General features: G+C 39.2%; 1 protein-coding gene across 2 annotated transcripts in view; it reads right to left on the reverse strand.

Annotated features, from left to right (window-relative positions):
- Positions 1–27,063, reverse strand: part of thoc2 (THO complex 2) — a 119,606-nt gene that overhangs the window by 36,571 nt on the left and 55,972 nt on the right. For both annotated transcript variants that reach the window (XM_079630205.1, XM_079630204.1), the window contains exons 17-23: positions 22,653–22,746; positions 22,192–22,272; positions 21,849–21,945; positions 18,062–18,179; positions 12,012–12,191; positions 5,441–5,605; positions 3,473–3,748 (exon numbers count right to left, since the gene is read on the reverse strand). In XM_079630205.1, the coding sequence (XP_079486331.1) occupies positions 3,473–3,748; positions 5,441–5,605; positions 12,012–12,191; positions 18,062–18,179; positions 21,849–21,945; positions 22,192–22,272; positions 22,653–22,746 (1,011 nt within the window). The remainder of the gene's footprint in view (positions 1–3,472; positions 3,749–5,440; positions 5,606–12,011; positions 12,192–18,061; positions 18,180–21,848; positions 21,946–22,191; positions 22,273–22,652; positions 22,747–27,063) is intronic.

A 27,063-nucleotide genomic window follows, 5' to 3' on the forward strand; every position in this document is an offset into this window, starting at 1 on the left:
CAAGAAGATTGATGAGTAAAAATATCATTCAGACTTAGTAATGGGCGATATAAGCGATATGCGATATAAACGATACAAAATTGGCCTACGATAGAGATTTTAATTCTATTGTAATAATGCATGTTGATGACGCAATCTACCCGCGAAATGTAGAGCCACGAGCTGCAACCGGCTGAACCGCATCATATTCGTCGTCATCTTGAGTAAACATGGCTGACAGCGAAACGGAGGAGCTGGTGAAAAAGATCGGTGCAACTTCCATTATTTGGACTTGGTCCGGATTTAAGCCGTCCGACGAGCTGCAGCAAACTATACAGAGTGTGTGGGGCAACAGTTCGGGGTAAAAGTGAAAAAGTGCAAAAGTGAAACTAATATATTATATAGACTCATTACATGCAAAGTGAGATATTACAAGCCTTTATTTTTTATAATTTTGATGATTATGGCTTACAGCTTTATGAAAACCTTTTCACAATATTCTAATTTTGAATTTGGGGTTTCATAAGCTTCTAGCCATAATATAAACATTAGGGCTACTTAAAGTCTAGTGTACTTGAATTTTATTTATCTGCAACATTATGTTGTATAATTACAGTTTTGCACAATAAATGTTCTCAAAACTACATACACTGTTTCTTTCTTTCTTTAAAAAAAAAAACATTTAGCAGTTGTTTGGCTTTCCTTAGGGTCTGTGTAACCTGTTCTGAAATGGTTTTATTATAATTTATATATTGTGATATATATCGTTATCGCAAGAGGCTGCAATGTATATCGCGATATGGATTTTAGGCCATATCGCCCATCCCTATCTGCAGAAAAAAACAAACATAAATAAAATGTTTGGAGAGATGCACGCTCCAACAGATACACCTTTAATTTGAGTTTAAACTCATAAAGAGGATAGCGATCTCAAGGAGACGGAGGCTATTCCACAGCCTAGGACCAATAACAGCGAAAGCACGGTCTTAAAGTGACAGCAGACTAATAAACCTACTGCCAAATTATGCAATAATATAAAAATATCTATATGGCAGTTTCCCCCATGGTAACAATGTCAAAATTGTGGCCAGTGAAAATGCTGAGTGGCTAATAACTTTGGAAAACCACAGTGGCTGCTGAACAACAAAAGCTAATGTCAAGCCCTGAGACTTTCCATTATTTGAATGCAATTATTTTCCCATAAAAGAGTTTGAAAATATAAAAGTATAACTTTTTTTTAATGAATTTATAACTGACTCAAAAAGACCCAAGAACAGACACTTTCAGAAGGCATGGTTGAAATGCCAAATTGTGAGGTTCATGTCGCGCTACAAAAACACAATCCCGCAGGAAACACTGATGTTCTCTCTCCGAGACCTTAAATCATCGGGAGCAGGACGTTTCCACAAGACCTCTGGCAGAGTTACTGATGGAGAGAGCGGTTAAAACTGTTACGAGGTACAACTGAACAAATATTAAGAGAGGACAGATCATGGGATCATGTGACTGCATATTTTACACCGAGAGCATAAAAATGCATGAGCTGTTGAGTTTATTTTCTGACAAACTTCAGCATTATTATTCTGCACTATTATTTAAGTAAAAGCTGCTTCAGGTTTAAGTATTTTTATTAAATTATTTTAACATTATGGATTTAAATATGTATTTATTTTTTTAAATGAGCGATGGTTTGTCTAGATAAGACTCTTATTCCTCGGCTGGGATCGTGTCGAGACTTTGAAGCTGCACTAAAACTCACATTTGGACCCCATTGAAGTCACATCCCGGAGTGTTTTCCTCAAATATCTTAATTTCTTTTTCGATTGAAGAAAGACAGACATGAACATCTTGGATGACGTGGGAGTGAGTAAATTATCAGGACATTTTAATTCTGGAGTGAACTACTCCTTTAAAGCCACCCACACACACATTACACTGTTCTAGCCTGGATTTTTCCCTCACTGACAGAAAACACCAACAAAAGCCCAAAATCAGAAGCAGATCAATGCTCTTTAACATGAGTGACGATTGCCAGGTTTGAATTACCGAAGCCGTGGTTTGAGACAAGTGCTGAAATGTTGCTGATGCCAGAGAGACATTTAGCAGGTTACATTATAGACCTGTATGCAATCCAACTCCTGTAGTGGGAAATGTGTGTTGACTGGAACTGACATTGATCCAATGATGTTTAGAAAGTCTCGTGTGTAAGAATGGCATTAGACTAGGGTTGGTTGGGTAAGTTAACAACTGTAAAGAAACTAAGTAATATGTAGAAGTGTTATTGACATTATGCCAGAGCCGCCTTGGTCGCTATCTGCCATTGTCTGTGATACTTGAATATTAATATAAACAACAATTTTAGTAGTAAAACAAAAAAAAATTCTATTAAATGTTTTGTTTTCCACAAATTCTGCATTGTGAATTTTCTAGTAATCAAATGAAGAAATAAAACATTAATTTAATTGATCTTTTATATTAAATTAAACTTTTTTTTTTTGTCAAACATGCGGCACAACTGAGCTTTACACTGTTAAAACTACAACATAGAAGAAAATGTGTGATTATTCCTTAATTGTTTTTGATAATTTATTATAATTAGTGTTAGTATTATTATTAAATTGAGATATCTAAATTCTACAACAGTAATATATAATCAACAGGGTTCGTTCGAGGTGCTTGAATTTGACGTTTTGAGATTTAAGTCCTGGAAAACCCTTGGAAACAGTAATATTTATGAAAAGGAACTTAAAAAGTGCTTGAATTTGAAAGACGATATGTGTGAAATTAGGGTTTAATTTTATTGATAAAACAATCTTTTCACATAAAATTAACGTCTGATCTGATTTTTTTTTTAGAATTGGAAAGATAAAGATATTGTTTGATAAGTGCGATCTCTGATTAAAGTCCTTGAAAACCAAAAAGAGAGTGCTTTAAAAGTCCTTGAAGGTCCTGGAATTTCATTTTACAGTATCTGTACGAACCCTGTATCAAGTTAAACCGAACTTTTATTTTGACGGGTTGTGGCGAAGACCTTCGAGTTTCCGTGTGTTAATGATATAATGATAGTTTTTCTTAAATGAAACTGTAAAATCTGATGAACTTCAGTGACTCTCAGAGCAGCTCTGGAAATGCATTCATGTTCCCATATAGTGAGACTGCAGAGGCTGAAAAACACAGCGAGGGTCACGCATGCTTCAGTGTGTGTGTGTGTGTGTGTGTGGTAAATGAAACCTCGCATCTGCGCCACTCATTTACACAGATACACGCAGAACCCTTCGCGTTCTCAGGTACCGAAATCTGGCACCGATTGATTTAATGTGAATCGGTACTCGTTAGTACCGACGTAATCCGGTCGGTGCCATTAAAAGTTCGGTACCCAACCTTACATAAGACATAACCAACCATGTGTACATGAATATTCATGCATTGTGAGAGAGCATGCATGCAAATACACTGTAGAGTTTGTTTGTAGGATATGAATAAAGCGCCTCACCATCTCTGTGTTTTCATCGATGGCCTTGATCTGCATCTTCAGCTTGTTGACCTCCCGGTCGTAAGCGTTGTGCGGTACCGCCAGGTCGTACATGGTGAGGGACCAGAAGGTGGCGTAGAACTGGGGTCGAAGGTCATCCCACACTTTGGGCAAGTGAAGAGACACGACGGCCTCGTGCACCGGGGCCATAATCTGCTCGCAGGCTGCGATGTACTTGTGGACCTTCTGCTGCTGCCGGTTGCCCTTCTCGGCCTTCTTCAGCTCGTCGTACTTGGACTGAGGGGGACAAAAAGACAGCAGGCTAGCTTTATAACTCACTCAGGCACAACAAACCGGCCGGGAGACGCGCGCACGCAGAGGCCTGCACGTGCAGCTAGGGGCGGTAAATCTTGTTAAAGGTGAAGAGAGATGGGGTTAGCTTTACGCAGCCCTGGAGAGCTGTAGCGGGGTCTAGCGCTGAGGGAAAACACTAAATGAGCTCTGTATGAAATATTCATTAGGCAGCCAGCATCATATAAGAGTTATAATACTGCAAAATAAAATAAATAAATCACATTTTACTGCACTGCAAGATCTGTACTGAAGCAAGAGCAAAGCATTGTGGTAAAATTGCATTATTGGATCCTTCGCGAGTTCAACCACTATAAAAAATTCTTCATGCTTCAATTGTTATCGTCTTAGAACATGTTTGCATAATCACAGCTTTGTTTGAGAAACACCAAACAATTATATGTTGTGTGTTGAGATGAATACATGTGGTGATTGTACATTTAACACTGGCTTTTAACACAATGATGTATTGAAGGCTTTTCTATAAGGAATAATGTCCATTAATTTCCTTCAACATTGTTGTTTCTGTTATTTTTATGGTATTTATCATTCATTAACTTTTCACATTAAAATAATATTATTTTGAATTGGTGTCTGTGTTGACTCTGGGACGGGAGGTCGAATTGTCCTGGTTCTCTCTTTTTTTCCCCCATTATTTAGTTATAGAGTTGATTTTTGTTACTGCCACTCCAACCCTGAACAGGGGTAAACAGGCCTGTGATCCATTTACAGAGTAAACAATCCCAAAATGCATTGCATCAAAAAATCATCCAATTAATCTGTTGAATATAAATAAAGTTATGTCCCAAATAACACTATACACTATGAACTTGTATCATGCCCCTAATGTGCTAAACGGCATAAAAAAAAGTGTGCAAATTGGGACACACTTATAGTTAAGGGCACACTGTCATTATTCGCCGCTAGAGGTCGCTCATTCAAAACAAAGGCGTAGCTTGATGACACCGTGATTTTGGCTCGAGAGCAGTGGAGCTTTTATTATGCCGCAGAAATAAAGACGACATCGAGAATTAAACAATCAGACTAACTGTGTTGAGCTATATAACAATAATTAGTTTTCTGTCGATTAATGTATCCAAACAGTTGCTCACCTGTCTAATTTAACATAATATATCAAAGCGTCTTTGGTGTTTCCATGGTTTCTGCTAAATAAAACTATGTCATTGATAGGCGACGCGTGGACACGATCTGTGTCCTGGTTAAAATTGATGATTTCTCTGGATTTAAACATTGTTGGAAACATTTGGGGTAATGTAATTACACAAGTCAACATAATATATAATGTTGTTCTAGGATATTTTAATCCAAAAATCTTACATATTGTGCCTTTAACACAATTTTTAAATTTAAAAAAGTTCCATTATTTTTAATGTTTAAAATATTGATTGTGCTTAGCTTAGCAATTAGCATTAGCTTAGCAAACATGGCAACATCAAACTGCAATCAAATGCAAGTGTTAGAAGTACATGTCATGTGCTAGTCGTGTTAAGTGAATCTTAATTTTCTGCCCATGTAGAGAGTTTCAAATCCCTCTGGGTTATGATTCGGTCTTGTACGGTTGCTGACTATGTTTTACACCCCAGTGCACTGGTTCTCAACCAGAGTTTGATCACTCACCAGAATCTGATGGGCGTACATGGGCCGAGAGAGGAAGAAGGCGGCGTCGTGTGGCGTGTGGAGCTGGTTGCACAAGATATCCACTGACGGCACCCTTTTGATGTAGTCTTCCGTGCTGAGGTTAGACGCCAGAAAGCCACCAAACTGCACAAGGGTGTCGTGACACTGTGGGGAAGAAGCAGAAAGAGGAACATTCATCACTAAACGCATCGCTCTCCCTCTGGTCCACGTCTGTGTCCCAGCCAAATGCAGATGCTCTTAATAAATCCTCCGGTCGCTCATTTATTTGGGGAACTGCACCTCGCTTTATTAAAGCCATTCATCACGGGCTCTCCATCGGAATCGATGGGATGTACAGTCAAGCAATTTAGTGGAGCGAGACACTGGGGAGAGATTCCTGAGGCATGGCCTGACCACTGGGTCACCTACCCAAAAGCGTTCCCGCACAGCTGTTTCACTGCCAGACCAAGTTAAAGAGACCTAATGAAGAACATTGCCTGAGTTTCATCATGTGTCAGTGTCTCGTACAGCAGTTCAGGGCAGATGAAGACTAATGCCTGGGTCAGATTACACGATTTTAGCTCGATTTTGGCACGATCCGTTTGACGCAGGGTGTCGTGGGGATTCGTAAACGACAACGGGCGTCTCGTATAGTGTGTTATAGTGGACGACAACCGACCCGCGTCTGCAATGCTTCAGACATCACGACAAAAAGACTAGCATGTTTGAAAAAATTGTTGGTCCTCCACGACGGGCTCCGTCAAGAGTGAGTGTGTGTGTGTGTGTGTGTGTGTGTGTGTGTGTGTGTGTGTGTGTGTGTGTGTGTGTGAGTGTGAGAGAGTAAGCGAGAGTTTGTGTGTGGGCGTCAGTGAGTGAGTGAGTGAACGAGAGTGAGTGAGTGTGTGTCAGTGAGTGAGTGAGCGTGTGTGTGCGTCAGTGAGTAAGTGAGTGAGCGAGAATGTGTGTGTGTGTGCGCGAGTGAATGAGCGAGAGTGTGTGTGCGAGAGTGAGTGTGTGTGCGCGAGTGAGTGTGTGTGCGCGAGTGAGTGTGTGTGCGCGAGTGAGCGAGAGTGAGTGTGTGTGCGAGAGTGAGTGTGTGTGCGCGAGTGAGCGAGTGAGTGTGTGTGCGCGAGTGAGCGAGAGTGAGTGTGTGTGCGCGAGTGAGCGAGAGTGTGTGTGCAAGAGTGAGTGTGTGTGCGCAAGTGAGCGAGAGTGTGTGAGCGAGAGTGTGTGTGCGAGAGTGTGTGTGCGAGAGTGACTGTGCGAGTGAGCGAGAGTGTGTGCGAGAGTGAGTGAGAGAGAGAGTGAGTGAATCAATAATCAAGACTCAAATTTATTCTACATCTGAAGCATAGGACCTCAAATTTTTTTGAAGGGTTGGCTTTCATTTCTGCAAGGCTGCCAAGAAATAGTCATATTTGCTGCTAGAAATGCTTCCAATAAAGATAGAGTCCAGATTTCGAGACCAATTAGCAGCGAGTGAATCAGCTTTAAAGTGAGTAACATCCGGATTCAGATTCACACACATGTAAACTGTTGAGGCACATTTTCTGATTTGATTGTAATCCACAAGCTCTTAATAGTATATGGAATTTATTACATTTTCTTCAATTTCCGACGATTCCGAATCATTTTGAATGATTCACTGAAAGGACCTGCTCAAAGGAGTCATGTGTTCATGAGTTTAGTGAGTTAATCACTAAAAATAACCGGTTTCTTGCTATGAAGCACATCTTAAGACCTTTTTGTTTAATGATAATTTCTCCACACCTAACTCATAGCTTCATAAAGATAACTTGTCTTTGTAGTATTGTTTTGGTTGTTTGTTGTTGTGTTTCCTTGCCTTCCTACTATGTAAAGCGACCTTGGGTTTGAGAAAGGCGCTATATAAAATAAACGTATTATTATTATTATTATTTCTCAGTACACAACTAATTTTAAAATCACATTCAATTCAGACTGCAAATTTGGATAAAATTGCTTATTTTGCCATGGCCGTAGATTCAGCAGCAGGAATGCACCCGAGATTAATATTACTTTATTTAATCAAGAATCAATATCAATATTTACACCCAGCACCCTCAGTTAACCCCTGCCTGTATAAGTGCATATACAGACCTGCAGATTGTTTGCTTAGTTGCTTAATTTTTCATTCAAGTCACATATGAGTAAAACTGTCCTATCATTGGTCAGAACCGGTTATGTTCCAAGATTGCGCTCATAGTGTCATACATCTAGGGCGGTATGGGATTTTTTCCTACCGTGGTGAAGCAGCAACAAATCTCGCGGTTTGGCGGTTAACCGTCAACCACTCTACTACTACTTTCGTTTTGAATTGTTCTGTTTAAAAGTATGATTTTAAGCGTTCTGTAGATAATAGATATATTTCTCAGGTCTGTGAGGCAAGTAGCCTAGGCTAGGCTGAGTTTCAGTTCATTTATGAGACGAGCTCCAGTTAATGTGCCAGCGTGATATCTATTCTGCTTTACCTTTACTTATTATTTATTAAATCCAGGCAATTGGTTGATGAAACCTTGATTAAAATTAAGATACAATTAATACAAAACGAAATTCACTTTAAAGAAAGGCTTTGTGCTTTCTGTTTGAGGTCTGAGGAAGTTTTAAAGCATCTTTTAGTGCCAATTTCAGAGCGGTCGCGTCCGTAACCGAGAACTGTCACGTCCGTAACATTGTTTTTTCCTCATAAATGCGAACACGAAAAAATAAAATAAAATTAATATTTAATGTTCTGTGTAGAGCATAGCTTGGAGAGCTTGCATTAGTAAGCTACAGGACATCGTCTTTCTAAACATGACCTGCGCAAAAGAGGAAAAAAAATGATGGGTCATTGTACCCAGCACTTCTGAAAATGCACTTCCGAATGCGTCTCTGTCCCCAGCACATTTCAAACCAAACTGAGCCCATGCCTGTGATGCCAACATGTTAACTTTAGCCGCGTTTCCACCGAAATTACCCAGAACAATTTGTCCTTGCCCCTGACCGGTTGCTTTCGGCATTTACATTGCGGTCTAAAATACTGGGAAGATTATTAGATTATAAACTCTCAGTCTGCGACGGACAGTAATCAGTTTTGAGCGCCACATTTATAATAAGTATGGAGGAGATTCAAACTGTGCTGCAGTTGTTTGTGATGTATTGGTTTACTAACAAGGTAATTAACAAAACGCCAGAAAAGAGACGAGCACACTAAAGCGTGTTCAGAAAGCTCGTAATGCTATATAGACACCGTAGGTTATCAGCTATTGCGGACAATGACCGTGAGATGGCTGGCACGAACGCGCAGAAAATGTCCTCTTCTGCAAATACGCTTAATAAAGCCTGAACATTATCTGTAAACATCACAAGTACTGAAACCTAGCAGTTAATTAATAATAATCAGACACACACAAAAAAGAAATACCCTTGCGCAGGAAGCTTTTTTTTCCTCCAGAAGCCCTTGACTCGCGAAATACAGTAAATTATAAGCAAAGATTAATGTGTTTATAGTTCATATCACACACACCATATGCACTCCTGTAACTTTCAGCAGAAAAAAAAAAGAAGTGCGGTGATGACCTCACACCGCGGTAGGCATCTCATTAACGCGATATTGCGGTGATGCGGTTATCGTCACACCCCTACATCCATCAAGATGGACTGACAAGTCAGCTCCACGGGCATATCAGTTATTTATCATTCAAGGCTTTTCTGAGAAGAGCAATGACATTTTAAGATGGAGAGGTGCAGTCCACGCATGTTAGCGTAACACAACTCAATATAGCGGTGTCATAAATCCATGCAAAAGAAGGGAAACCAGGATACGTCTCTAAACATGTGAGTGTGCTAACAACAAAACTGGACATCAGAGGAGGATGAGATTGGTTTGGCTAGCTTTCCGAGCTCGAATCAAAGTTCAGAGTTCAGACCGACACAAGAGCGCCGCCGGAGGAACTCGCCGGCACTAATCACACCTCTCATTTCAGGACAGAAAATTAAGAGTTGCTTTGAGTCATAGAACATGAGTTATTCCCCAGCATTTCCAGAAGTTTCTGCCTTCTGAAGTGGTCCTTGCCTAACGGTCAAAACAGCCCCAGCTAGAAAATAATACTCTGATATTCAGATGCGTCTTGGTTCGAGAAGTCCGATCACCTCTCTTCAGCCACATGACTTTAAGGGCCAATCACGTCCGTAACACACAAAATGCACAAGTGATGCTTGCCTTTGCATAAACCACTAAGAAAATATAAAACACTGGGATATATTAAGTTACAACTCGTAAACACAATGCCAAAAGATGTATTAAACATGCAAAATAAGGCAAATTTATACGAATTATTAAGTTGTTCTAATATTATTATTTTTTCAGGGTGCTTATGCATAAATCATGCAATCATGCTGAATGCATATTTATCCTGAGAGACGAGTCAATCAATCTCTGCGGCGCATCAGAGGCAGTGATAGCCGGGCACAGGAGCCACACACATTTCTGCTGATTGTAATGAGCAGCGCACAACTTCCTGCAAAGTGAGTTAAAAAAAAAAAAAAAAAAAGAGCCAAAATTAATAATTAAAAGCTTCCCCACTGATGACAGGAAAAAGCGCGTTTCACATTCACACCATGAGCAATTATTTAGACAATTTGGCATCGCGAGAGGGAATTATTTGCTAAAGGCTCTAATTTGAGACATTGAGAGAAAAAAGATGAAAAAAAGCTAAAAAGATCGACCGGTGGCATCATTTCGGAGTCCCACACAGAATGGAGCTGATGATGTTAGTTTTTAGCACCATCTGCTGTAAATTGCGACATGTCTCGAGAACATGGGGGGGGGGGACGACGACAGTCAATTGGATTACCCAGTGAGTAATTGAGCTGCGCAGCTGCTGAACATGAAAAGCAAACTGCCAGTGTGTGTGGGTGGATGAACATCACTGAAGTTTTGAACAACTCCCTCCCGAGTCTCCCATGGCTGACACCGGCTACTTCCACTTACACACTTACACACTGCCACACAACGACAGCCACGGGAAGTTTCTAAAACTCAATCTTCACTTTGCGAAACAGCGTTTTAATTATTTTCCCTGACAGCTCTTGTAAGCTCATTTTAATGATTGGCTTGACAGCCTCTGATCACGGTGTAATCTCATTTTTTTTAATGGAAAAGTTGCATGAACTTTCTGCAAATGTCGTCTTTTGAGTTTTTGGGTGAACTGACCTTTTAATGAACTCGTATCAATATTCACTGAAAATCTTCCTTTTAGCCACAGGTTTCCGAACCGTTTATCATTAATATGCATTCAAATATGTGTGTGTAGCTCCAGGTCTGATGTTAATTATGATGGAAAAAGTATGGCAACTGCTACTTTATCTCACAATTATGACTACTTCTGTTAATTACGAGATTTATATTGCAATTTTGAGTTAGTATCTCTCTCTGAATTGAAAGTGATATTATGTATGAGTCCAGCCTTGGGCAAATCATAGCGTTTCAAGGCAAGACCAACAGATACATGATTTATTATCGATTTAATATTGAATGCTTAATTCAGAAGTCACTTGGGTGCATGAGGCAGGCAAAAACGTAAAATAATAATAAGTACATAAATAAATTAAATTGAGTGAAGCAGAGAGACAAAACAGTGGTTAGGGTCACCAGGATTGCTCTCGATAACCAATCCGAAGTCGGTGACCCATCGAATTTTGTGGACAAAAGAGTCTGTCTGCATCACAAAATGCATTGTGAATGTGTAATTTTGTGCATTAATATGAAAACAAAATGAAATGTCTCAAAACTTGTCTTTAATGAAATCTTGTGCATTTTGTGATATAGTCAGTTTATTTTGTCCATAGAGATTTAAAGTAAAAGATTGAAAAAGGAAAAAAAAAAATACAAAAAGGGAAAACTGTGAAAACTGAGATGCTAACTCAAAATCGCCTGATATTAATATAAACTAATATTAACATGATCCCATACAAAAATGTAATAAGACTTGAGAGCTAGATTTCAGTGAATAAGACAGCATTTTCATATGATGCCTACAAAAAGTCGGACTTCAGATGACTTCTACACTACTTGTATGGGGTCTTTATGATCAGTTTTGCCCTTTTAAGAGATTGACAGATTGATGTTTGGAAAAGAGCAGCATGATCGTTTTAGTAAATGACTGGCGCTCCACAGAGGAGATAAATATCATGCTAGTAAATAACAGTTTTCACATCACTTTAACAGTTTAGACAGGCTGTCAAACGCCAGTGATAAAGGGTCATGTTATATTGAAGCATGATGTTTCAGTCATTAACACATTTTCTCCTCTAATAGGGGCATCTTTGCTAATTGGCAGTCTTTACCTCATTAAAATGTGCAATTTTATATGTCGTTTCTTGCTGAACATCCCCTCCAGGAGCCCTAGTCTGACTGTGTCTATCTATATAACATTTTAACTTAAAAGTAAGCAGGCATCAAACTTTGAATAAACCGTTTTTGGTAAATGTATTATCAGCTCTTCTGCATGTCAGGTGTTTAATCTTCTAAGAGGAGGAGTGCTGAATGGTTTGGCCCGTGAGCTGCTCATACCTGATCGTAGAGCTTGCCCACGAGCTTCAGGTGCTTCTCTCCGCCCTCGGAGAAGACCACACCGTTCCTCTGCTGCGCCATCAGCAGACACAGCGGCAGCGCCAGCTCGTGGTCCAGAAGAGCGTCCTTCAGGCGCTGAGACGACTTCTTAGTGTTCCTGATCTGGCCAAAGTAGCCACCCTACAGACACACACACACACACACACAAAACACATCAATCCATGACTAGGGGTGTAACGAGACCCTCATATCACGATTCGATACATATCACGATACTGGACTCACGGTATGATACTACTGCGATACTCCAAGACATATGATAAAAGGTTAACAAAAAATGTACTGTTGATTTAAATGCTAAATTGGTTTTACATTGTGTGTGTAAATTAATAGACTTGGTGCTGGAAACCCAAAGCACAGGACAATAGAGACACCAGAATAACAATATTCATGATTCTGAAGATGATTATTTTAGACGAATATGTTTGCACTCTTTCACTGACTAGATATATTTAAAATAATGTCGGACACTTTTTACTGGTAACATGTAATTTGATATTATCAGGAACCAAAACAATTCCCCCATTGCATTATTATACATTATATATAGCAGTTTAATGTAGTGCTGACACTAAAACTCTGAAAACTATTTTTCTCAGTCATTTTTTTTGGGTGAACTATACACTACATATTGTTGCATTTTTGTATTGCTGAGCTGGTATAGCCATGCTGGGCAACAATGGTAAAATCACGTAAAATCAATGGTAATAATAGCTTTGTAGTAGTGTTGTCAAAAGTACCGACTTCGGTACCAAGTCGGTACTGAAATTTAAAAAATGTGACGCTTTGAGCGCTGTTGAGTGGAATCGTTAACACCTCGGAATGGCCGGCCATTGTCACGTGCTCATCAAATATGTCTGTGATTGGCTACAATGATCAGCGCTTCAAAAACATGTTGTAAATATACATCAATAACGCTCTTCAGCGAGCGATTACACAGATACACACGGGAGCGTTTGAAAGCAGGCGTCTATCAGCGGATCGATCCACTGGCGCTGATAGACGCCTGCTTTTGCTTTCAAAACACTTTTAAACACTTCCGTATGCTCTCAAACGCTCCCGTGCGTTGATCATTGTAGCCAATCACAGACATATCCGATGAGCTCCTGAACACAATGGCCAATCAGAGGTGTTTATGATTACGCTCAACAGCGCTCAAAGCGTCACATTTTTTAAATTTCAGTACCGACTTGGTACCGAAGTCGGTACTTTTGACAACACTACTTTGTAGGACTATATTTTGATACAAAAAAAAAAAAGTTAAATCTGATTATGTTGCATAGAACTGAATGAAGATAGAATGAAGAATAATATATTGATATATTAATTTTTTATATTATTTTAATATAGGGACATTTTCTGTTCCTTTTTTCCTGTTGAAGGATAACAAATTTTAAGAGTCCATTTCAAATGTGCTTCCGTACATAACATCACGGTAAAGAATATTGTATTTACCTTTTAAGGTTAAGCTGCTCAGCAAAATTGCAATTCCTGTTTTCTCCATTGTAAGTTAAATGAACAGAATCACTCAGACTCACACCTTTTGTCTTTATGCACTTCCTGACCATTAAGCTCAAGGTACAGAGGTGCCTTTGTCTCTATGATAATGTTAAGGTTTGAGCAATCAAGTCAGGATGATTGGATGAGCAATACAATAGCTGATTTGCTCGGTTTCTCTGGAGCAATCTAGATATCCTGCAATACAGGTTTTTCGGATGATAGAATCAACTCCTCCCTACTCTCCACCCCAAGAAGTCTCCTCCCCCTTGGAATGTATAAATTACAATGTATACTGTTTAGATTTAGACTGATTTTGGAAGAAATTGCAGCCGCGCTCAATAAAGAAGAACTGCTTGAACGCGATCCCAACTGTCTCACTGGTCTCTGCTTAAATCAAAGAACACTTTACAACACTGTGTTTAATTTAATTAGGTGATTCTACATATAAATATTGATTATTACAAGCTTGGGGGATATGCAATTAATTACAGAAAATTGTGCAATTAATTAGTCAATTGTTTAAATCGATTGCCAGCCCTAATTGCGATGTATTGTGACACGATTTATTGTTGCACCCCTATCCAGTACTGTGTCCCTTTATATGGAGTTGATATCCACAAGATGGAGGGATGTTCTCACTGTTGTCACGCTGCACTGATCCTCAATAGAGGCTAGAGGACGAGCAAGAGATCGGTTTTGCTGGAACAATCGGTTATCGACAAAAATCCATACCAATATCCCCCCCCCTGGATTTTGTGAAATCAATTTCTAAAAAAATGCGACTTATAGTCCAGTGCAATTTATATATGTTTTTTTTCTCTTCATGATGCATTTTTTGACTGATGCGACTTCTACTCCAGAGCGACTTATAGTCCAGAAAATATAGTAGTACCTCGAGCGGTTAAAACAATGTGACAAAAATAAATGCAAGTCCGATTGTTGCCATCGGTTTGCATTAGTTTATATCCAGCTGGTCACTTTTATGCATTCGATAGCAAGCGAAGTTGCATATTTAAAGCTAGTGACATGAGGAAGCAAATTGATATGTTCATGCAGCCAACAGAAATGTGAAAAGTGAAAGCAGGCTAATAATAAAGCTGATGTCGTCGCTGCTCTGAAATCACTTTAGTGAAGATTATGCACTGTTTTTGTACAGTTGATAACTATTCAATTTGTGTTGTATTACTATTTCTAGAGCTTGAAGTTTAGCGCTCGAGTGTTGATGGTGAGCGGCTTATTCAGGACAGATTCGGATGAAGAGAAATAGACTCAAAATGCAGAAAAGCTCAAAGTGATAAAGAAACCCCTGCCTTTCCAACTTAAGTAGGACATAGGAAGGACAAACATACTCAGCACTTCCTGAATTATATTCCTGATCATTTTTGTATCAGACTACTCATTTTGTTATTTTAGGAGTTGCAGTGTTTCTATTAGTTTTTGTCCTCAGTCGTCAAGTTTAATTGCACCTCATGGGTTGTAATTATGTTCAGTTTGACATCAAGTCTTGTAGGCTCAAGACAGAGTCTCCTAATATGGATAGTGTTTTGCATAAGCCCTGTTTTTAAAGGCCTATCAAAATGTTCATTGTAAAAATGTATATTTGCAGTGCTTATTTATTTGATTCTCAATTAAAACAACAACAACAACCTATAGCATTACCGTAAATAACGTATGTGGAATTAATTATCTGGAGAGAGAGAAAAACACTGACTTTCAACAGAGCTTAATTATTACTTATATAAAGCTTGAATGACCGGGATCGATCATGATGACAAAAAAAAAAACTAAAATTATGACAAAATGATTCGGTAATGGCTGCAAAAACCCTGATCGGAGCGTCCCTATCCAGCACTATTTTACTTGGAGATTTATGTTTGTTTTCAGTCAGTGTCCAATATAAAAACTTTGGGTTGATTAATCTGTTATCGGCCAGTGTGGTCCAACCTAGTTATTGTTATTGGGAAAGTCCACTATCGCTCGCCCTCTAATAAGAGGCAGCTCTCCCAGTTGATTCATTATGAACACCGACTGCCCCGTGTGGCCACACTTTAATTGCCGCAGTGTTTAAGGAAACACTGTTAAAGCAAACACCGTCTGTGATGTGTAGAGCTGACCTGCAGTGCTGGTTGGCAGACTAATAGGGTAACGTATGAACTCTAGCTATATCTCATTAGAAGAGCCTTGTTAAGATTTTTTTAAGACATAAAACACGAGATAAAGAGAAATACAGCTGAACGAGAGATAAAAAAAAAAAAAAGGATCAATGTTTGGCCCGAACTGTTCTGCTGCGATCACGTCTAGTTAGACGCTTGAACATTTTGAATCCACTCGCACATCCAAAACTAATTGGACGCACGTATAAAGCGAGCGTTTGAAGCGAAATAGACGCGCGTCCGAGGTGAACTCCGCTTCTTGTGGGAGGGGCAAGTGCTAGGCGGTGGTCTGTTTGCAAGATGGCTGATGTTGATCAGGCATTCATCGAGAGTGACCGCTCTGTATTTGCTCTGGAGGTTTATAGCTCTGTATTACTGCGCACTGCCAATATCAGTCACTCCATGTTGAATGAGTGACTTTTACTTAATTTTTTTATTCAATGCCACAAGAACAAGAGGTATGAGATATTTACAATATCACAATAACATTAGCTGCCAGAAAATTATATATATATTTTTTTTACATAAAATCCAGTGCTTTCAAAGCATTTTAGATTAGATTAGATAAAACATTACATGTTTTCATTGCTTTTTTGTTTTTAGTTTGTTCCAAAAGATGTACATATAATGTAAAGTCCTTAATAAAATGTGGAAAATTTGGTTTAACTTGAGCCCACTTCTTTTCTATGTACTTCTTTTCTGGACTATAAGTCACACTTTTTTTCATAGTTTTGCTGGTCCTGCGACTTATAGTCAGGTGTGACTTATATATAAAAATGAATTCATACTGACTGAGATGAACCAAGAGAAAGCATTACCGTCTACAGCCGCGAGAGGGCGCTCTAGTTAGCAGAGTTGTTCAGAAGCGACACCGAGGAAGCATTCAATGTATCCAGTGTTGAGGGATGAGATCGGGAGCTTGGTGAACTTGCTTACCGGTAACTTGTTGGACTCGCTGACTAATGTTAGTTTAGCCTATTCAGCCTCACAGGTATATGTTCTTCATGCTATTGTGGAGCTGAATAACTGTTAATGTGTTACGCTAACACACCGGACACTATTCAGCCTGTTGTTCTGTGTGCTATTGTGGAGCTGAATAACTTGCCTTTCCAGATTAAATGTCTGTTCTTGGTCTTGGATTTTGTGAAATCAATTTCTAAATAAATGCGACTTATTTGTTTTTTTTCCTGTTCATGACGCATTTTTTGACTGATGCGACTTATACTCCGGTATATGGTATTTGGTATTTTCCCAATAAAACAAATAACTGTATAATATGTTGTTCTTCACATTCCGTATTGTCATTCTGAGTAGTTGATTGAGTGACTCCGGGCTTTATCACGTCACTTCACCATGTGACAGCAGCAAGCAGGCTCCTGATTGGTTAACGCGACCCGAACAGACGCCAAAGTTATGATTTGTCAATGCGGAAGTCAGACGCGAATTCGCTTCAAACGCATTAATGCACAAAAAGCACCAAATAAAAATCACACGCGCGTATCGCGGCAGACACTCAATTCGCCTTTCGTGTGAACAGGACACGCGAATGAGGCGAAATCACGTTTATCGCGGCCGCAGGACCTCCAGACGTGCGTAAACACGTCTTTAAATTGACTTAACATGGAAATCAGATGCTCCAGATGCTCAATTTGCGTTCGGTGTGAACATAGCATTAAAGGGATTGTTTAACCAAAAACTTAAATTCTGCCCCACATCTCGTTCCAAACCTGTATGACTGACTTTCGTCCACCATAAACAATAGAAGATATTTTTAACAATGTTGGAAATCAATCAGTTTTGGTCACTATTGACTTGTTTATTTACATAAAACGAGTCTCAAATGGAAGTCATACCGGTTTAGGGCAATATGAGACGGGCTAAATGATGACAGTTTTAGTTTTCGGGTGGACTATGCCTTTAACATTGAGGACAGTCAGTGAGTACACAAGTACATAAGCACAGTCTGCACCCTGAACAGATCAACACAAACCATTTCCTTTCTTTTCTCAGAAGTCTTTGTAAACTCGCTGGTTTGAGCTCACTGTCAAACTAAATGGCACTACTACCACTTTCCTGGTCTATAATTAAAGTATCACTGCCAGCGCTCTAGATACATTTGAACACTCTTAAAAAATGTATAAATGTTATTGCCTAATGTAAAATGCCACTTGGTTTGATATTTATCTAAGTTTTAACTAACCGCACACGCACACTTCCAGCACTTTCCACAGCCGAGACCCGTTGGTGCAGCCCTAATCTAACACAATGACACATACACACATTCGTAAGTGTGTTTGCTAAAGAAAAGGATGACCATCTGTCAGCGGTGTGGCGTACCTCTGCTTTGAGCTGTTCTCCGCCGGTCATGGCCTCCAGCTGCTCCACCGTCATTTCATCTGTGATCTCGATTCCTGCCATCTTCTGCACAACCTCCTTCAGGATCAGCAGGTCAAAGCTGGCACAACACAAGCACAGGAGTAACTGAAGAGCTTCTTCAAACCAAACACACGTTAGGACTCCTGCATCCGTATTGATGCTGGATGAGGGATATTAATTAGAGAGGTGAGATTTCTTGATGTTAGAGAACATCTTCAAATATCGGATCCAGCTCTAGTGTGAATCTATTGGTTCCCAAGACACAAATGCTGTTTTAATCCACATTCATTAGCATAACTAATTCCCCTTGCTGTCAGAAAAGACCAGCCCCCCCATTTTTGGGTCACAACTTCAGAGAAAATTAAGACTACTTTTACTATGCTAATTTCAAACTAGAACATATTAAGTGCACCGGCACATTTTAATGTAACATCTTGGTTTGGTTTTTACGTTCAGAAAGATCAGCTCTTAAGGCGAGACACGGCAGGCAAAAATGCTTTTGTTTCACTGGTCAATTTTGAGATTTTAGGCTATTTGTCTTCAATAACATGTCTTCTTTCAGACTTGTGGTGAATAAAAGTCTGAAATACACATTTAGGTCTTTATTTTACTGCACTTTGTCCGTTTGCGTCTGTAGATTTCTCATAAATTCAACAAAAGTTGGCGTTATAAATCATCCGCTGCTCCGCGATCTCTGTCTGCTCCTGTCATCACACACACACACCGTTAGAAAGCACTCTCTCTCCTGTACAATGCTGTCGGATCCAAATATGGTCATTTCCTTTTTTATCAGCAACCAATCGTGAAAGTAAAAGGGCTGAATGCGCAATCTCATTGGCTGATGATAAATCTTTAAAGCCCGTTTTCTCAAAATGACTTCTCTCATTCTCCAAGTCCGAAATCTCCACTTCAGTTGCACCCGATATACACCAAACCTTCCAGTCTTGTGCCTAGTTATATTATGAAGACATTTACAGAGGGATTTGTAAATATATTATTCCTAGCCTGATTTATATAACATTTTATTCCAAAAAAAACATGGCGAAAATCAATGTAAGGCTATTGACAGTATATTCTGATTTACAGGATAACACAAATAGATATCCATAAATCCCTATGTAATGTTTTTTTCCCATCTAATATGTGAACACAATGAAACAAATATTTTAAACCTGGCTTTAATCAATACTCAGATTTCGTTTTATTTTGTAATATATGCAAATTAGTGCATATTTAATTAGATATTGCCTAATTTGCATATTTAAACATTAAATTACAGAAAACTTGTAATACATTTTTTTCTCATCTTAGTGTAGGTAATCAACTGGGAAAGTTTCATGGTGATATCTGCTAGTTAAATATTGTACCCTATTCACCTGTAGTGTCTCGCTTTAATGAGAAATCACCACGCATCGGCATCATCATCGTCAGTCAAGTCCTTAATCGAACATGCATCCGACCCATTACATGTGCTCTCCTGTCTGTCAGCGAGGGCTTTTACTGCCCGCCTACACACACACGTCTCTCAGGAGAACCCACGTCTTATTACGCCGCTGCTAATGCAGAATACACTGGAATTAGCCACTCCACTCCGCGAATACACCAGTTTAACTGTTGCACACTAAATACATTGGTCATTTGGACTCGAGCGCACCAGTGTTGCAAACACAGCACATTTCAAGCGTCTACTTCATGTTAAATTGATCTGATAACAGGTTTGTGTTTTATATGAACTAACTGCTGACCATTCATCAAGAACATCTCAAACTAATCTGTCCTGGATACTGAATACTTAGAAGTTAAATGTCAAAACACATTCAAGAATATTGAGACTTTTAGGACTTTTTTAAAGACTTTTACAATGTCATGAATGTCTTCCTGTACTTTAAGGACACATCCGTTAAGAAAAGCAGCATAAAAGTACTAATTTAGATACAAAATGAGCAATTGCGATATTCTTAGAAAAATAAGCTTAGAATAATTCAAACTTTTTTTTTTTTAACTTCCCACTTCTTGAAAGACCTTTCCCGACTTCCTGGGTTGTCTATGAAAGCCTGTAGACTGATTTTTATGTGAAGGACTTTTGCCGAAAGGATATGACAGTTAAGCCTCTCTTCCCTTCAAAGACACGTCAGGATAAAGAGCCATTCTGTGATGTAATGTCAATGTGTCATGCAAAGAAAAGGGATTTCTTCAAACTATAGTCTCACATAACCAGATATATATAGCCTAAATATACTTCATAATCAAACTATCCTAACAGTGTAATGGCCTCATGTGTTCTCGTGACGCGGGTGAATCTCAGATGCTTTCTAAACTGCTGTTTTCTCAACACTGTCATTTTTGTTGCGTTTATTTTGTTACTGAGAGGAAAGAGCGCAGCACATATTTACTTATCCATCTAAACGTCGCTCTCTGCATCGTGGACAAAATAGGGATCATAAAAAAAATTGCATGTTATTTTTATTCAGTGCCCTGAGTACGCCATTCAAAACAACAGAAGTTTACATACCGTCCACAAGACAAATTTTTTAAAAACTTCCATTCAAAAGTTTACATACACGATGCTAGTGGTGGAGGGGGGAAACTATTCTGTTCAGTATCGCAATATTTACCACACGCAATTATATCGAAACAGTAGCGCAAAGTATCGCAATATTTAATTATAAAATCATCTGTTTTACTTTCGGGTTTTCTATGAGTTTTCGCTGATAATTTACATTTGCGTATTACATCCACAAGGTGGCGCTTGTTGCGGTGATTTGTTTTCGTGCATTTAACAGCAAATTCTAATGGCTTCACTATCACAACCGGTTGTACACGACAGCTCTATTATGTCTGATTTATGTTACTCTATTGTATTTAAATAATTTTAAGTTATGGTCTCCTATTCAGAGAGTAATTACGTCCTGTCCGGTAATAAGGTCCGGTGTCCTTAAAGTTCAAGGACAAAGTTGTTGCACTACCCTCCTAAGTTTTTGCACTTCAGTTAATGTGTAGATGATAATGTTCACATAATTAAATGTGACATTTGAAGTTAATTATTTTATTTTTACTTTTTTTGGCAATTTTTTTTTACATTTTTTGTAATGCCTTTGAATAATATGGGGGGCATGAATTGCAATATATTGCAGAATCGAATTGCAATATGTTAAAGGATTAGTTCACTTTTAAAATGAAAATTCTGTCATCATATACTTACCCTTGGCTTAAGTTGTTTCAAACCTGTATGAATTTCTTTCCTCTGCTGAACACAAAGGAAGATATTTAGAAGAATGTCGGTAACCAGACAGTTTTTGGTTCCCAATGACTGCCATAGTATATTTTTTTCCTACTATGGCAGTCATTGGGAACCAAAAACTGTCTGGTTACCGACATTCTTCTAAATATCTTCCTTTGTGTTCAGCAGAGGAAAGAAATTCATACAGGTTTGAAACAACTTAAGGGTGAGTATATGATGACATAATTTTCACTTTAAAAGTGAACTAATCCTTTAAGAATCAGAATAATATTAAATCGTGGCCCAAATATCGCAATACTATCGAATACACCTTTTGCCAATTCCCACCCCTAGTTGATGCTGTGCGTCGTCACCTGGATGATCCACAACTTTTGTTTTGTTTTATGAAAGTTGTTCATGTGTGCCTTGTTTGTCTTGAGTAATTGATTTTATATAGTAACACATGATCGTAAATAAAGTGTGAGGTAAAAACACCATAGTTGCGCATTAAAGGACATAAATGCGTACCTCTTGCCTGCTTTCAGCTGGTTGGTCACATACTGCAGAAGACCAGCTAACTCAATGGGATATTTCCTGAAAACCGCTCCACAAAGACTAGCGAGACCTATAGAAAGGACGTGATGACAAAAGCAAAAATATTATCATAAGAATGAGCATCAGAGTCTGTGAGAGGGCAAGTCAAGAATGTCACGCATTTGTGCTCCAAATTGGTTTCCGGACACTCTCCAGCGGCAGAGCCAAACCATTTAAAGAAATGACATTTAACGTCCATTAAGAATGTCAGACGGAAGTTCAATTTATTCAGCATCTCGGCACATCGAAGAGGCGTTTTAGAGGATAGAGGACTCACTCTGCAGCCACGAGGAAATGGTCGTGTCATCATGTTTCATCTTCTCTTTCTCCGGGTTGGCTAAAGCTTCAATAATGCAATCTGCCCACAGGGTCAAGGGCTCAAACACACCACGTCTCGCTCTTTAAAGATAACACATTCGCTATAAACGGCAGACACTGTTCTTCAGTCTATTACTCATCCGGTCAGCCGTTGTTTCGCGTGTTCAAATGTAAAATGAACAGTCTATTTTCCTCCCGAACTTGAGGAATGCTTTTTTTTTTCTCCTCATTTTAAACAGGCAAAGCTGTCAGCTTCAGTGATGATGAAGTCAAGGTGAGCGATTACATGCTATTTTAATCACGCGCAAATTACGGGAGATTTGGAGGAGATCAGCAAGTTCCTGGGAGAGCTGTTATTAGCGGAGGGGGAAGATTATCATACAGAAGCAGTGTAATTATAACAGCCGTCTTAAAGGATACAGGCCAGCACATCGTAGTTGAGGGAGGTGAGGTACTTCAGAGAGTCCACCACTGGAGTTATCAGGTTGTCGTACCACTGGATCTGAGACAGAATCTGAAAGAGAAGAGAGCAACATTACATTCATTACCCTAACAATAGAGGTCTTCACACACAGTAGTGATTCACTCATCAATTTAAAGCTACACTGTGTAGGAATTACTCCCATCTAGCGGTGAAATTGTAGATGACTACTAGAGATGGGAATTGATAAGAATTTAACGATTCCGATTCCATTATCGATATTGCTTATCGATCCGATTCCTTATCGATTCTCTTATCGATTCTCATTGGGTGAGGGAATAAGTACAAATTTGTTTGTTTGTATTAACTCGCTTTAATATCTGATCAGAAGACACAGCACATACACACAAATTATGTGTAGCAACCTCAGAACAAATCTAAAAGTATAGGTGAGCAACTTCTCAAAGGAAAGTCCAGGGACCTATAGCTTAGGGCAGTGTTTCTCAACCAGTATGCCATGGCATGCTAGTGTGCGCCTTGAAAGATTATCAAGAAGAGTGCCTTAGTGCCTTCACATTCATTGGCCCAAAAAAAAAAAAACTGCCTTTATGTGCCATAAAAATGAAAAACACAGACTGAAAACAGTCAAGGAAGAATGACTGTCTTTTGGAATATTAGCAGTGCTCATTTGAATTCAACCTGAAACAAAACGTGTGTGCGCTAGTGAGTGAGCGAGAGTGTGTGCGCACGCGTGTGTGCGTGTGAGCGCGAGATAGTGTGTGAGTGAGCATGTGTGCATTTGTGTGTGTGTGAGTGAGTGAGTGTATATGTGCGCGCGCGTATGTGTGTGCGTTTGTGAGAGTGAGTGTGCGCGAGTGAATGTGTGTGAGACGGCACGCGATGGCTGGTCCCGTTGGCAACATGCGTCCCGTTATAAAGGCCTCATTATACTTCTGCGTCGAACTTCTGCCTCTGCCATGTTTGCCGCGTTCTGAATCAAAACAACGCAGCGCGTGTGTGACGTCATGACACATTTGCAACGAGCGGAACCGATCCGCGGAATCGATACGCAGGCATGTTAACGGTTCCAAGGAATTGATTCACTGGGCACCGGTTCTGAAGAAGAATCGGTTCTCGATTCCCATCCCTAATGACTACCAACTGAATATTACTTTCTAGCCCCTCCCATCCCGAGGGCGTTTTAACTCCTACGGTGGCCGTATTATTTCAAATCTGCCGGCAGTCGTGAGTAATCTCCCGCTCGCATTCGTCACGGTGCCACTGAGTGTAAAAACCTGAAAGGCAAAACTTGAATTTCCAGGTATGTCCCTCTTTGGCTAATGTATTTTCAAGATGGAGGCGCAACATGGCTTCTCTCATTTGAGAGACTCACTCGTATGTATTATAAATGACAGATTCTACGCTTACGAGAATACTTGATTAGTTGGTATAAGTAATTATACATTAGAGAGTACATATCATTTTGAAAGAATAAAGTGGTTTTTGCTAAGAATCAACTTAAAAAATTACACAGTGTAGCTTTAAAAAAAATGCAAATAAAGTTGCATCACCCCTCTACTTCACAGGCTGGTGTGAAATATAGTTTTAACTGCCTCAAATCAATAACCATGTCTAAGCTGCATTACATTTAAGGGATATTTCACCCAAAAATTCAGTATGAGACAGACAGTTGTTGGACCCCATTGACTTCAATAGTGTTATTTTTCTATATTTACATTTACATTTATGCATTTGGCAGACGCTTTTATCCAAAGCGACTTACATTGCATTATCCTATACATTTTTACATAGGTATGTGCAATCCCCTGGGATCGAACCCACAACCTTGCGTTGTTAACGCAATGCTCTTACCACTGAGCTACAGGAAAGCCTTATATGCCTATATTATGGAAGTCAATGGGGTCCATCAACTGTTTGATTACCCACATTCTCTAAAATAACTTTTGTGTTCAGCAGAAGAAAGAAATTCATACAGGTTTGTAAAAACTTGAGGGTGAGTAAATTATGACAATTTCCATTTATGAGTGAACTATCCCTTTAATGAATTATTTCAATATATGTTGAAGTGTGTCGCTGAAACTTCTGATATCAAACTGAAATCAGAGACACTGCTAAAAATAAATTATCTTTAAATGACATCAAACATTTAACTATAATGCATAATTTTCAATTGAAATGAAAAACAACGTAGGCAGAGCACGATTTCATCCATTTGCAATAGACTGGATTCTGCAACTGTGTTCTCATCACAGTCAACACCAGATTTGGCTTGTATGTTTTCAGGTGCTTTTTGGCAGTGTAAACGTCTCCTCTTGCCAGAGGGTTACTAGGGGGATTTTTATAAAAAAAAATGTAATCACTGCCTCAAAATATGAGGAACCGTAATAGAGATCATCCGATTCTTCTGATATTTAACAATTTTTCCTTCGAATGCCAGATTTGTAATATCTGATCCGCAAATAAAAGATTAAAAAAACTGGTATTTTTTTAGTAATTGTTCTGAGTAACACTTGTCAGACATATAAATATAAGTAATAGGTATCAAGTGTAAAAAAAAAAAAAGTTATTTGTCAGTAGAAATTTGATTAAATGTTGTATCACTTTTGACCAATAGGTGGCGTTTTGACCAAACTGATATGATGTGGTTAGAGTAATGGCGCTTTTCCACTACACAGTACCAGCTCACCTCGGCTCGACTCGACTCTGTTTGGTTTTCCACTGTGTAAAAGCTGTACCGGTACCTGCTTCCAGCAGGTACTTTTTTTCGTATCACCTTCAGCGAGGTTCTAATGCCGCTTTTCCATTACCAGTACCAGCTCGACTCGCCTCGGCACGCGTTTCGCTCCGTTTTCCATTGCAGATAGTACCTCCACAATAGTACCTGGTCGTCATAGCGATGCGACACACACACGCTACCCACACACACAGGCCAATGGAGGAAATCGAGTGTATGCTGTTTTACATAATATTAGTAATGGGTATATCACGCAATCTCTGGCCAAACTATTTAAAAATGTCTGGGTTATTCAGGATACTCCGTCTGGCGCGTGCAATGATGACACAGTGAATAGTGACGATTCTCTCTGACCAATCAGCAGTCTGCCGTGTTTCACGTCACATTTTAGTATCGCCTCGGCTCGCTCAGAACCTCGCTGAAGGTGATACGAAAAAAAGTATCTGGAAGCAGGTACCGGTACAACTTTTACACAGTGGAAAACCAACAAAGGCGAGTCAAGGCGAGGCGAGCTGGTACGGTGTAGTGGAAAATCTCCATAAGCGAGCTGAGGCGATACTAAAACGTGACGTGACACACGTGACGCGCCATAAGGTGCCAATGAACATGCAAAGTTTGGTGTCAATATACCAAAGCATTTCAGAGATACAACCTTAAAATCATTTAGGCATCATGCCATCAACTTTGATAATGCAGTATACGAAACCAGTTGTCTATGGCAGGGGTTTTCAAAGTGGGGCCGCCAGGGGGTGCCGCAGCAAGTTGGAAGAATTTTTTTTATTTTTTATATTTATATTATTATTATGAGTATTGTTATGAAATAGCATTATGATAATATGTCGCATAGCCTATCTGAACATTATACTTTTAATGCTAATCTTTTAGAGATTGACCGATTGACCAGATTTTCACGTGATCGGCCATGATCAGTCTGACATATGCCGATTTTATGCCGGTCAAATGCACTGGGGCACCGAATGATTAACATCACGCAACATCAGCATCACACACATGCACACGCAACGCACATGTAGGAAACCTTGTGAATTACGGCCGTTTCAGATCGCAAGCGCAAGCATCGCGTGAGCAGCCGCTTGGCATGCATGTTAATCAATGAGTGCGTTCACACCGCCGCGTGAGCAGCAGTGAAACAGGTTTTCGGCGCCGAGTCTATTTTTGCTGCGCAGCTCCTGCTCAATTATAGTGAAAGCACACTTTTGATGGACAAAATAAATATGATTTCACAAAAAGTGCCAAATAATTTGCACATCTAGTGTGTTTTAACAAGAACTGGAGTAAGCTATGTCAGAAAAGAAAATAAAGACTCAAAAATATTTATAGAAAATTTCTTAATTATTCAGTTTGGGTAAAACTATATGGTGTATTATAAAATAAATATGTGTGTGTGCTGTGCTGTAAAGTGGTTTGAAAAAAGTAAAAAGGAATCAGCTAAAATCTGTATTGGCCGGTCAAACTCAATGAAAAATCGGAATCAGCCTAGAAAATTGTAATCGGTGTATCTCTATAATCTTTCTGATTGGCTGGTATCAAACACCATCACATAATCTGATGTTCACAGATGTTTAAGTTATTATTTTCTACATTTGCCGTAGTATTGTCGATGGGTTCAAAAACACATCCTGCAGAAGGGCGGC

Source organism: Phoxinus phoxinus (genome assembly GCF_949152265.1).
Source record: "Phoxinus phoxinus genome assembly, chromosome: 12".
Taxonomy (NCBI): Eukaryota; Metazoa; Chordata; class Actinopteri; order Cypriniformes; family Leuciscidae; genus Phoxinus; species Phoxinus phoxinus.